Source organism: Haliotis asinina, chromosome 9 (assembly GCF_037392515.1).
Source record: "Haliotis asinina isolate JCU_RB_2024 chromosome 9, JCU_Hal_asi_v2, whole genome shotgun sequence".
Classification (NCBI taxonomy): Eukaryota; Metazoa; Mollusca; class Gastropoda; order Lepetellida; family Haliotidae; genus Haliotis; species Haliotis asinina.
The window spans coordinates 5,667,521-5,681,733 of NC_090288.1; the positions used below are offsets into that span (position 1 = coordinate 5,667,521).

Below are 14,213 nucleotides of genomic sequence, written 5' to 3' on the forward strand. Positions count from 1 at the left end.
CGTCGTTGAACGTTTAAGTGCAAGTGTTAGGACGCGTCACAATTTCATTCTGGAAGGCGATACGTCCAGAAACTCTCCGCACTGTGGCCAGTTTCTGACAAAACAGTTTACAAAATTCAAAATGCAGTCAGCACGAATATACGCTACAGATGAAACCCTGAAAAAAATATTTTTCGAAAACTCAAATTTTAAACTGCCTCGTCCAACAAAACACTTGGTTGCGCAAAACACTTGGGTGGGTTTTTTCACGTTGTGGAGGTAGTAAATGAATGTTTGTGAGCATCAGGACAAAATTGTAATCATTTTGAGTATTTCTGATCCCTCTTAATTGTACCGAAAAACGTCTGGCTCGCGGCCTGTTTACAATGAATCATTAAAGGACTGATAATGGCAGTATATATTAATGGAAACAGTGTAATGGTTATTACTGATCAAGATCAGTTACTCCAGCTGGTGCTTGTAGGTCCCATGCAGTATTTGGTACCATTGTGTTTTTTCAGTCTACTTTCAAAACGTATCTGCACACTATAGGATTGCTTTACAGTTAACGAAAAATATATCGGTTCGGTTCAGTTATGAAAATATCATCTTGTTTTATGCCCAGAGACGACAAACGTGGATGTCAAAATATGCTGACAGGCAAAAACAAATATGCTGTAGTATCATGAGGTGCCTAAGGTTATTATACATAAGAAATGGTTATTCAATACTGATTTAAACACGGTATCATTGTTGCGAATCTCAGAGTAACATTTTGATAACGTTTGTAATACCTTTATCAGATCCACTTTTCGAGGATTTACTTTCATTCATCTGACATCTTCACATTAAGAAAGTGTACTTTGTGCAGTGTTGAATGTTCTTTAACGCCACCTTAAACGCCAGGGTTAGATTGGTTCTCGAGAAACGATTGGCTGTCTGACTAACTGATTTGTTCGGTTCAGCTTATTTGTTTACCAGAATTATGAGTCCCGAATGATCCAGCAGTCTTGCGCGGTCTGCAAGGAATTCAGCCGGTTCTTGTACACAGTGGCTCATCCATACCAGGGACACAGACACCAAATATGACTGTTAATCGCATCCTTTATCCTTTGGAACATATACTCATAGGGAACACCTCAAAGTACAAGTGCTCCAAAGTTTCATCCATAGTGCAATACAATGCAATACAATAAAGGAACACTTGTACTTTCGGCTATTCCCTTATTTGAACCATGTGTAATTCTGATAAATGTTTTGTTTGGTTTTTTTGTTTGTTTGTTTGTTTTTGTTATATGACTGAAAAATAGTGTCTCTCTTTTTCCAGGAGAAAGAAAATCCTGTGAAGCTAACAGATTCTGAAGAGACTGAACTGAAGAAACTAGAGGTCAAGGACGCACCAGTCAAGAGCGAGAACTCTCCACTCATCAATAAGAACGGAGATGTGAAGGAGAGTAAGCTACAGGATCAGCAGCCTGGCATGCTCTGCTGCACCATTCTGTAGCGAGGCTCATAAAAGCGGAAATGACGTCACGTCCTTGACCTTGTAGTCAATAAAAACTTTCGGCTGTTCCAAGAGCAGTTGCTCTTGGTTTCCTAACTCTACTACAGTTCTATGGCGTGGTTTGTATTAGAAAGATCGTTGCATGGGGTTGCGTTTGAAAACAAAATATGAAAAAAATATTCTCGAGTGAGTTTGCAAGACCTTGTTATAATGTGTTGTATTTCGTGACTTGCATGTCAATATAAAGGATATGTTAAACGCTGAAAAGAAAACAAGCCCCGTAATATTTTAGACTCTTAAAGGCATTTACATAAACACGGTTTAGGTTTACAACTTGATTGATTACGCATGTTTTGGTGAATCGGATGTCAATATACAAGCAATCAAATGATGACCTGACTGATGTATATGAATGTTCAGCAATGAAAATAGCACATGTATCTTCAGTGTCAGGATAACTTTGCATAATTAGCAGCTTTTTTCAGTTTGACGGTAGGACCTCCATCAGGTTTAGGTTATGGATATCGACTTGCTCGCCACCAGTTCAATGTAACGTTCAGAAATAAACGTCATACTGCATCGCCCACTTTCCAAAGCACCTGTTGCAGGTCACGTGACGTAGCCTCGTTTGGACCTCGTCATGCGATGGTTAAGGGTTGTTGCAGCTGCTGCAGCCACATCCGGGCATCTATGTTATCTTTGTTTGAAACACAAAAGCAGAAATTTCAATGTTATTATGCATCAGTTAGTTGAGACAGGGAAAATATTGACAATATGAAGCGTCAGTCACGAGTGCCTGTTGTTCAAGAAATTAATATTGAACTGATGAGCAGTTCTTTCGTTAAATTCAACCGCTTTGTTAAAACATTTCTGTTGATGAGTAACACGAGGCCACCTCCCATTGTTTAGGAATATTCATTTATGGATTTCTTAAATATTGATATTTTAAATACTGGCAAAATCGTTAGAAACTGACCTTATCTTTTTTGGAATGCCTGCGTTATTAAACAAACACAGTGAAACACACATTGACAACATTTCATAAAAATTCAAACAAAAACGTATATGTAATACACCCAATTATAATTTCGCGCCACAATCCAACACAAAGCATTATTGTATGAACCTGTATGAAATTATGAACCTTAAGTAACAAAGTAGGAGTGATTATTTTCAGTTTCGTATTTTTAGTTTTAGTTATCACTGGCCTGTGCTTATAGCTATTGTTAGAGCGTCTCAAATTTTGGAAATGGGCTTATTTTAACACATACTCTTTATGAACTTTTTTCTGTAAGTCTGTGTAGAGGCAGGCGCTTGTAACGCAAAGAAATATACTGAACAAAACAATTTTCTGTACTGTACTGGTTGTGATGTATCTTGTAGCTGCTAATGCTTTGGTTTCACATGTATATTATATCAGAATATTTACTGTGTTATATATATATTGTATGTCTGTTAATTTATGTCTTTGACATCTGCTGGGTTACTGTTAGTTTTACACTTTTTTACTGTAAAATATATCCATGTACAGAAACGCACATATGATGTGGCATGATAACACAAGGACTAATGTGATACCATAAGGACGAATGTGATACAAATGGTTATGACTGGTTTAAAAAGTACGGCCAGGAAATTCAGGCAACTACTGTTCTTAGACACTCACGTGATCTTCTCGCTAATCTAAGGTGAAGGTCAGAATACTAAGGTCAAGGTCAAACAGTACCGTTACAGTCATTTATCATGTGTCGTTTGTGAAAATATGATCTAGGCCGACTTAACCATTCGATATAGTCTGTTAATAGACCCCCTGCTTACATGATAAATAATCTCAGCCGAACTGGTGCTATATTATGTGGGCGTTGGCGGCTTTCACCACGATGTGCCTTATTGCAATATGTATCGGAGCCAAGTTTCTTAAAGCCAGTATTCCATGTAAGTAACGTCTTCCTCCCTGCTACGCGTAATCTGATCTCTGGAGGTCTCGGATAAGCGAGATAAGCTTTTTAAATTCAGTTTAATATCTATCATACCTACCACAGCGATAACTTCAATGTTACGAATCCAATTCTGTTTTATTCTGTTGTATTATATCTTGTATGATATTCTGACTCTCCTACGTGCGATTTATGTTTGTTTTTGTCTTTTTGTGACGGATGTTCTTGACTGACATTATGCATGTTTGAGGAGAGAATAACTGCGAACCTGATGCAGAATATGCATTTCAAAGAATAACACATTTTGGGCTTAATTCCAGAGGAAACAATGCCAGAGTTGGCCTTTGGTTGAGTAATTAATTTCTACAACGTAATGTTTACAAATATACGTTTTCAGGAATGTTTTTCAATATTTTTTTAAATATAGCATGTTTGTTCCTTGTAACAAAAAAATCAATGAAGCTTAAAGATACAGCCTAACTTAAGAATTGGGGTGGGGATAGCAGTAGAAATTATGGACAGTCAAATTTTCCATGTTTTCAAAGAGTGGCAATTCATGCATTTGACATGAACATTACGCAGTGTTAAAACAGAAATGCAATATAATGTCGACTCATATTTTATAGTAATAGCAAATCACGTCAATGTATTTTTATTTATTTTCATGTTCTTTTACTTCTATGATACTGAGAACAAATCTTATATCTCCGTGTTAAGACATATTACATTATGTCATCCACGTGAACAATAATTGTTCATTGTTTATTTGCCCTGTGTTATTGGCCTGGCTAGGAGAGAGATATTCTTGAGATGACACTGTCATCCCGAAGTTAGCGATCTAAAGACGCCTCCAGTGCTTCCCGTCTTACTCTCCGGGTTGTTTGTTGTTCGTTGGTAATAAACTCTTCTAAAATACACGACCAGGGCTGTTGTTGTTTGTTCGGCGCAGCGATCGAGGATGACACAATATACACAAAAACGTGCCCGCTCCATGGTGCTGTGGATAGTGTGAACAAAGAGGACGAAATGTCGATGGTTTGATCCCGACATGCCATCTGACTTTGAAAGATTTACTTGCTGTTTCCCAGCCTGTAATTAAGGACTACAAGTACTGACTGAGTTGGGATTAGTGTTCTATGTCTGAATGCCTTTTAGCTATAGCATCCCAGCGGGCGAGCTCCAACATTTGAGGGACAGTGCAGATGTCCAGCTATATGGCGGCGGTCTGTGAAGAACAGAGTCTGGATCTGGTGATCAACAGCATGAGCATTGTTCGACGCAACTTGGATACAATGGCATGTGTCAACCAAATCAGCCTGGCACCCTGGGTCTGTTGCGCCTGCGCAAACACTCTGACACTGACCCAGGCAACCACTGCCGAATGGCGGCCTACACTGCAGGGAGACGCGCCAGATATATCATAGCATTTTCATCGATACTGTGGCAAAGTATGCGTTACTTTCAGTGTTGGGAAACGTTATATAAGCAGTCTCGAGACAAGAAAATCGTCGCTACATGGGCGATAAGTAAACAATGACACGTCTTATTTTCATCACCGACATGTCAGCTCGTATTGCCACGAAATCTGAACGACCACACTGATTGAATAAAGTTTGTACACAAACTGAACGGTCAGTAATAGCAGCTAGAAAATCTTTTTTACGTCATACAATTAATAATAAATAGATCTAATACTCTGAAAACACATGCAAAATTCATTCAACAATGTTTTTTATAACAAAGCATGTGTTTTCAAATATGGAATAATAATAGAAGAATATGGCCTATCTACTATTTGTATTCATTTGGTATATATCATTTCAATCTAACACTGTTCTGATCATAGTGATACAATAGGCATTGACCTTAAAAAGTTTAGCAACATGGTATGGCAACATTTGGATTATTCTACTGGGAAGCTGATAACGCATCGGAGCATTATACACACACACACACACACACACACACACACACACACACACACACACACACACACACACACACACATATATATATATATATATATATACTGAGTCAAAAAAGAAACATCACAAAATGAAGTTTTAAAAAATAATGAATACTTTTTCCCTGATGATACATCTATGTATCCGAAATGGAATCCCTATCTCTCGACTCTAGAAAAACGTTAGCAAAACCCACTCAAACCCATCCATTTATCGTGCAAATGACGTTAGTGCCAAATCATGTTTTGCACGTGCAGTCGATCACGTGATCTTCGCATCGACGTTTTTTTTCATTTGCACGTGTTTGCATTGGCCTCAAGAAGGCACTGGCCTTTTAAACCATAGTTCTAACGGTACTCTAAATGCCACGATTGTCAAATGTGCAGCGTGAACGTGCCGTTGACATGCTGCAAGCGGGAAGATCAGTTATTGATGTCGCAAGAGCAATGGGATGCAGCCGCCGTACTGTGCATGACTTACGAGGTCGTCTACAACAAACTGGCACCACTTCTGATCGTCCAAGGTCGGGTCGTCCACGTGTGACGTCATGAGCTGCCAATCTCCATTCTCGACGTCCATATAGTGAGCCATTTCATCAACGTCTGATGTGGGCCCAACGTCACCTCCGATGGACACAGAGGACTTTATTCGAGTCTTTAGCGATGAATCCAGGTTTACCCTCAGATTCGCGGACGGCAGGCACAGAGTCTGGAGGCGACGTCGTGAACGGTATGCCCAATGTTGTCTACAGGAAGTCGAGAGATTCCGAGGCGGAAGTTGCATGGTGTGGGGTGCTTTCTGTGGGAACAACCGTTCCCGATTTCTGGTCATCCGTGGAAACCTCACAGCTGCTGCGACCAGGTGCTCACCCCTGAACTCGTTCCTTTCATGGCGGCTCATGGTCTTCAAAACGCTGGAATCAACGTCATGGACTGACCATCGAGGTCCCCTGACCTAAATCGACTATGCCAGTGAAGCTTCTATTACACTCCCCTTGGCTGTCTTAGATAGACAGACAGACAGATAGATAGACATGAGTTATATACAGTATCAAAGTTGTCTTGTCTGCCTGTCAACCTTTTCAGATAAAAGATGTTGGTTAGTTTGTTGTTTAAGGCTTGGCTCTATTCCAGCAGTATGGCGGTGGTCTGTAAATAATCAAGTCTGGGGCAGACAGTCCAGAGACCAGCAGTCTATGCATTAACCCGATAAAAAAATGTTATAATGTGGGATTGTACATATAATTGTTTAACACACATACAAATTTCTTATGGCTGAGTAATGGTCACACGCAAGCAATACATGCATATGAAACTAATATTCAGCAAAAGATCTTCCCCTTACCATACAATATTTACAGCCATTCAGTGTATGGGACATTTGTGTACCTTCCCAAATCGACTGGAAGTTTAAACCTACTACATTTGAAAAGAACCATGGATAGTCTTAAGAGTATGTGGATAGGGAGTGCAAAATTCTGTTCCACATTTAACAGTGATTTAAAATGCTGTTAATAGAAGGAATCAGACAAACTGTTGATAGAACTACATCGTCGTTGTTGTAGGTTGAAAAGTGATCTTTGTTTCAAAAGGTGAATAAATATCTTCACGTTATGCTATTCATACACACATTTGTAAATCCCTTGGTCCCTTGGAGTTCGTTATATCCGTGTTCTACTGTACTACCCAATAACTATAGCCGCACACAACAATGAATTAGGTTCACTCTCTCACAGACTTTAATAGCCTCACCTCACGCACTTCACTAACACATCTCGATATATCGGAAACACTGTCCGGTGTTACGGCGTTTTAACAGTTCTCTTATACTTTCAAGCAGGCCCTGACTCGTATACCCTACATTGGCTGCTGGAGGATAGAATCTGACCACGAAACGCCATGGAGATTAAGGAGTGAGCGAGTGTGGTTTTACGCCGCAGTAATATCACAGTGGGGGACACGAGAAATGGATTTCACACATTTTGAGGAAACGAACCCAAGACCGGCGTGACGACCGAACGCTTAAATCTGTAGGCTACCCCATCGTCCCTAGTTGGGAGAGATGAAGACAGAACGAAACACGACATGGTCAAAAACTGTTTTTCATCGTATTCCTGGAGCTGCCAGTTTTGTCAGTGTGTGGGCTGAGGGAGAGCATAAGCTCGTCACACCGAAGACCTGGGTTCGATTATTTTCATGAAGCTCATTTTACGTGCCCCTCGCTTTGACAATGTTGAAATATTACTAAAAAACAAAAACAACAGCTCCTCAGCGTAGCTGCAGTCAATCTACATGTTTCTGTTTGACCACTTGTCCTTTCCCGGATAGTGACGTACACCTGATACCGTCCCACGAGAGAGCTGTCAATCAAGATATGTACACGATGTACCACATCCGCGTGCATTGTATCACACCTTGATCACATGAGTAGGATCATGACTAAGATCACTCAGGTATCGGTGTCAAGCTTTACCCGTACTACGTCGGATCAGTCTGTTCACCGCAATTCCTTTAAATAGTGAGTGAACAGATTTTTATGCCGCTGGGAATCTCGATGGATGACTTAAAATGGACTTCACTGTGTACCCACGCATGGAATCGAATCCGGAGATTGGCGTGACGACCCTCGATACAACATCTGGCTACCCTGCATCTCCCCTTAAAACAGTTATAAAAATGATATATATGTTTAGAACATTTGCCTTTTACGGCTAGGGCATGGCTGTAACTTAGTCTGAAGCACGCAGCAGCCCGAATCAGAACAGCAGTAGTAAAAAGGAATCCTCCAAAATATCAAAATTCTATTCTGTAACTTATTGCGTCGTTAACGTCGAAACAAACTCTCCTAAAGTTACAGTTCTATCTTGGGAACGAGTTTCTTAGGTCTCTGTGAGATCCGAGAAGGTAATGAGTTCAAAATCATTATATGTGAGCTTCTATAGATTTTTCTACAGCAACGATGTAAGTATTCAGCATTTGTGCTGAGGATATTTCATTATATTCGTGGGGTTTTCATGATTATTAAATACTTTTACAATATGATGTAATTGTATCCCGTGGGACATTTATGTGCATCGAAAGCAGTTAACAAGGTTGTTTTAACAACAGTTAAGATAAACGTCTCGTCTGACAAATCCCGAAGAAGACATGCGTTTAGAGTTACCTCCCATGGTTTGTATTCCCGTGGCTTTGTCATTAGTCATCCCAGAGATTACTATTGTTCAGAGTACAAAGGTTCAGTAGGTTTTAATTGAAGTATTTCCACTTGTTAACATTTTATTTCTTTCCGACGAACAAAAACACAGTGGGTTATGTTTATATTTCAATTTCTGACAGCTCTTAACACTTTCACGGAGCTTCAGATGTGCAGCCATACTACAGCAGATCTAGTGTCATGCACCTCACTGTCACACCTACATAATAATACAAAACAATATGAAAAGCAGGCAAAAGAGTTAGATTTAAATAGGCACCTGTTCTTACTTCAGGGTGTGTGCAAATCTGAAGAAACTCAAATCGCTGAAGGGAATTATACTGAGGTCACATGCGGTGGACTGAATAAACTCTTGGGTTGCAGGATGACATCTTTACAGAAAAACAAAGTTCATAAAATTCCATTTTAAAGTATAATGACATACCGGCCAGAGACGTGTTTTTTTTTATCATTTTCAGTAACTAAAGTTAAACTGACTCCCGAACTGTTACTGACTAACGGGTATATTTGTTTCAGGGTCGGTTTGACAGTCTAAAGTAAACTTACCCTCAGTCTTATTTGTTACACTCCAACAAAAACTAATGAGACTAAGTATACTTGGACTGTGTCTTTGTGACTGGCTACATTTTAGGTTCCAGTATGTGATCACTGGTGGCAGGTTATGGTTTGGGAACAATTCTTCACAACAATCGACATCCTTTTTCAAAAGTTTGGACTCACCAAAGCTGATCATGGACATATTAACTTGATTGTGAAGTCATTTCCCTCGACCAGGATGGAATGCTGGGTACCTGAAACGTGTTACTGCAGTGATAATAATCTGCAAGTCACTGGCCAAGCTCCATTCATACAGGCACACTGGGAGAAGTGATATCTAATATACTTACACACTGGTATATAGATCAACAATCTACTTCTGTGCTGACAAACATTTCAAGACTGTCAAATCACCTAAACAGTATCAAGACTTTCAATTACCATGATTACTGAGTTAAGTATTCAGCATATATGAACGCTTTATTACACCTACTTCCTCAAGTCTGAGTGGTCAAAGGTTCCCTCAGGGTTCCTGACACAACCCTTACAAAATCAAGGTGAACCTCAAATATAAGTAAAATCTTAATGAAACTGATTATCAGTAAAGAGGTAATAATTCGGAGAATCAGCATGAGATATGTACATTTGCCTATGCCCTGCTGGATTTTACAAAGGTCCAATTTCACACATATGTTCAGGAACATTTATATTAACACAAAAATCTGTGCATCATTATTTATGATCTTGAACTAGATATTGACAACTGTACACTTACATTTGAGCGAGCCCTTATCTGAAGCTGATGATATGGACACAAAATTAACAAATACTGTGTACTCTTTTTTCAAATGCATGAACTTTCTTGCTAGGTGGTGGGTTAGCCTGAATGTTAAAGTGCCTGTTCGTCATGCGCAAGACCTGTTTAATTCCCTACATCGGTACAATGTATGAAGCTTATTTCTGGTGTCCTCCTTCATGATTTTGTGGGAATATTGCTAAAAGCCACCTAAAAACCCATCAAACTATAATTAAAGTTCAAAACTTATTTTCATTTTGAGTGTTGTTCTAGCTGTTACTGGAAACCGAGGTGATCACTTTCTGGTATGGAGCTGTAGATCTACTCTCATGCCTGTAACTGTCATAACAGTAGTAACATATATTACATATTCATGAATAACAATGAAAAATATACATGAAATGGAATTGGCCTTCCCTGTCTGTTGTTTTCTTTTTTTCATTTCAGAGTGGGTTTGTTTGTGAATCTGAAAAAAGCCCAGTCATGTGGGTTACAGGTAGGCTAACTTCAGAGCCAGGGATAAGGCATCAGACCTTCTTCTTTGTGCTGGCATTTAGGTGACAAACTCTGCTTGTGTGGGTTCAAATCCAGAATGGGATTCAACCCAACAAAAGTACAAGAATTAGTACTGTAGTCCTAAATATAACATGTGTTACAAGTATCGTGCGTCTGAGAAGAACATATTTTCCAACAAAAAACACGCACACAACCTATTGTGTTTTGGCTTTGCCATTACAATACATTGTGACTTTTGTACATTAATACAATCAAATTGGCTTCGTAAATATTTTGTATACATTCTCCCACCTTTCCTTGTGTGAAGATGTTTTGTCTATATGTCATGGTATATACTACCAAAAGTTTAGACTCACTTGATGCACTCACTTCAAAGAGTATAGACTATCTATTAATATCCAGTTTAGAATTCTTGACTGAAATAAGTGTCTTCATTTACACTAGTGAGTCTAAACTTTTTATTTTGTACCATGCATTCACTCTTTGCACTGATTCAACATTCACCTGATGAAGGAGCAAAAATTTGCTCCGAGACATTGTATAAAGAATAAAAATGTTGTTTTACGATAAATCGTGACATGTATGCACAAACTGAAGCAGATTACATGAGCACAAAGCTTAGAATTGCCATTGCCATTCATAACAAAGCTAACAACTTAAAACAAGAATAATTTATTAATCATGATATAAGGCATTGATGTTAAAACTAGCTGATACATGAGCATAGTTTATACAGCACACTAACAAAACACGATTATATTTTTGGGATGTTGAACATAAATGTACAGTTATTTTAGATTTTGGGTAACATTCAAGATCAAGATCAACAGAAATACCCTGCGAACTTAGAAGTTCGACCTACTGATGTATAGCTTTTATTATCAACATTCAAACCTTGTCTTCTTAATTTGAAGTGATTTGATCAGCAATAACAACTGCATTTAATCATCGCAAATCCAAATCATTTCAATAATGAAAATCAAGCAAATCATTGTTGATGGTCATGGACTATGGAATGTTTGTAAGCGTTACTACATGGGTGACAGTCACATCAAGTGATACACCGACATGTCAAGGAGAGGAGTATTTGAAATTGCAGCACTGATTGTCAACAGGTAAGAAAGTTCATGCGCCAATATGGTTAACGATAAGTTATGCTGTTATTTATAGTAACGTCGTGGTTAGAAAGCTTCACAAAGTGTGGGGCAGTATTTTCCTCTTTCTCGTAAAGCTGACAAGTGAAGATTATGAAGACGCTGGAAGGATTGAAGCACAGTTTGCTTTGTTCAGTTGAAATATTTGACGCTGTCCTGTATGTAAGGAATAATGGATAAGCTATAAAAGCTTTTCACTCCAGTAGTTCCTGTGAATCTTGCATTTCGTCGTTACAAAATCAAGTACAGAAGTTGATTCCAAAGGTAGGTTAACAGGAGGTGGCGATTTCTTTTGAACAGGCGTGGGGTTATTTACGATCCTCTCACATGAACTGACGATGAATAAATCACAAATGAAGAGTTATATACAACAGTCTCCCTCTGTGGTCTCCGCAACCACGATTTCTCTTGTGAACACCCACATCACCAATGATCAACATCTACGACGCTCTTCTTCGTGCATAATACCCTAAACATGCACATATTCCCAGAATTCCAATAACAAGTCCCAAAACAAGGGCGATGGCATCCCCTGCATCAAATGCTGACACACCGGGAATAAACAGAGCCAAGACAAAAACCACCAGAGCCAAAAAGCTGCCTTGTGCGGCCATCTTGAGAGAGTGAAAGCATGTGACTCGTCAAGCAATCATGTGACTTCAAGGGAGACAACTCTCTTCCGGTTTGGTTTCGCGTGGGAAAACAAGGTTGACCGCATGGAACTGTGGGCAGTTTTGGGTTACGCTTTTCTCGTTTAAAATCTAGTCTCAGAAATGAAAACATTTTACAGAATTTTAAAAATTAAATCCAACATAAAACTGTTGTTTTACATTTTATTCACATTTTCTCAATTTACAGATTTAAACTGGTTCTTTACATGCATGCACGCACGCACGCACGCACGCACGAACAAGTGTGCTGACAGTCAACTGTCAACTTATTTATATTTAATTTAATCCACAACCGATATAGACATTTTCTTTGACTAACATGTACTTCACAATTCCAGCATGAATTGACGTAGTGTTAGTTAGAAGGTGACACTATGTCTTTCTGACATCATTTATGGATTTTAGGTGAGTTAGATGCATATTCTAGTGACGTACACTGAGATGAGTGACGATGAGTTTGTGGCAAGTCGATTTGTCTAAAACGCCGGAAGTCGCTTAACAGGAAAACTTCCACTGAACCGGATTGTCCTCCCTGACACAAGTCTCTACGGCTTGATGCTTTATGTAGGCTTCTTGTATATATATCACTGACGAATACTTTCGGTATATAGATGTACATGTAACGTAAAGCATCTTCAAACATTATTGTATTGGTGTTTGGTTTGTTGTGTGAGGGGTAGAATAATGTATGAGGACAATTTAGAAAGTTGAACAAATTAATTGATTCTGAATAAGAGAGAATCCACAGGGAAAATATTTTCTTTATATTCACACACAGACATTATTTTTATGTATTTACAAGTATCCCAAGCGGTGTATGTTTTAAATGCAAAATTTACCTGATCCCCTTCGAATGCTTCTTATGGAAGAATTTGTTCCTTGAGTGTTCGATTCACGGAGCTAACAAACATAAAACAAGATTGGTGAACCACACACGGACTTCCACTGATCGTGGGGATCATTGGTCTTCTTAACCATATGTAAAAGCACAAGTGGTAAAATTCTTATTATTACCTACGAGGGAGAAAATAACGGGGTTAATATATTTCATACGGTCTGTGGCAAAATATCACTTTGTCGTCCTAACGTGACGTCATGAACGCGGGGTTTTAAATACGGGAACACAGAGTAGCCAACCTATGTGTGAAAGTAGATTTGGATATATTTTTCCGCAAATTGACGACTTCAATAATAAACAGAATATCATATTCTTGTCCATATATACTTTGTTTACGACACTCTTGTCAACACAGCGGTATATCTCTCACTCTAAATGCCAACATTTAGACACTCGTGTCGTAAACATGGCATGGCATGGGTGCTCATATACAGGACAAAAGAAGCTAGGGATATTGGTATTTTCATGATTGATATTTTATCATGGTGTCGATGAATGAAAAGATCAACATTCAAAATTTGCATATATATCCCTAACTGTTTTTGTCCAGAACATGATATGCTCAATTTATTATCCATATCGTGAGACATAACCATTGTCATATACTATAGTATATCATGCGTGCACATGTCATATTTGCCAAGCTATCATTGTTTCTGTATTTCGTGGTCTGTGACATCATTAAACAAAGGAACGGCACAAACGACGAGGCTCGTCACACTTGCTTACCGTGTATTGTCGGATAATATTAATGGAGAAATTGTTACACTCGATCAACTTGTTAATAAGCTTATACAAAACTTATGCAAAAGTATGTATTGCCCTTGCTCTCACTCGAGCAATACCAAATTTCACAATCGTTTCGTCTTATGAGTGAGTGAGTTTAGTTTAGTTTTACGCCGCACTCAGCAATATTACAGCTATATGGCGGCGGTCTGAAAATAATCGAGTCTGGACCAGACAATCCAGTGATCAGCAACATGAGCATCGATCTGCGCAATTGGGAACCGATGACATGTGTCAACCAAGTCAGCGAGCCTGACC

The 14,213-nt window shown here is 38.9% G+C and overlaps 1 protein-coding gene across 3 annotated transcripts in view; it reads left to right on the plus strand.

Annotated features, from left to right (window-relative positions):
* Positions 1-4,337, plus strand: part of LOC137295688 (uncharacterized protein AH6.3-like) — a 34,907-nt gene extending 30,570 nt beyond the window's left edge. For all 3 annotated transcript variants that reach the window (XM_067827171.1, XM_067827172.1, XM_067827170.1), the window contains one exon: positions 1,307-4,337. In XM_067827171.1, coding sequence (XP_067683272.1) covers positions 1,307-1,483 — 177 coding nt within the window. In that variant the 3' untranslated portion in view covers positions 1,484-4,337. The remainder of the gene's footprint in view (positions 1-1,306) is intronic.
* The last annotated feature ends 9,876 nt before the right edge of the window (positions 4,338-14,213 follow it).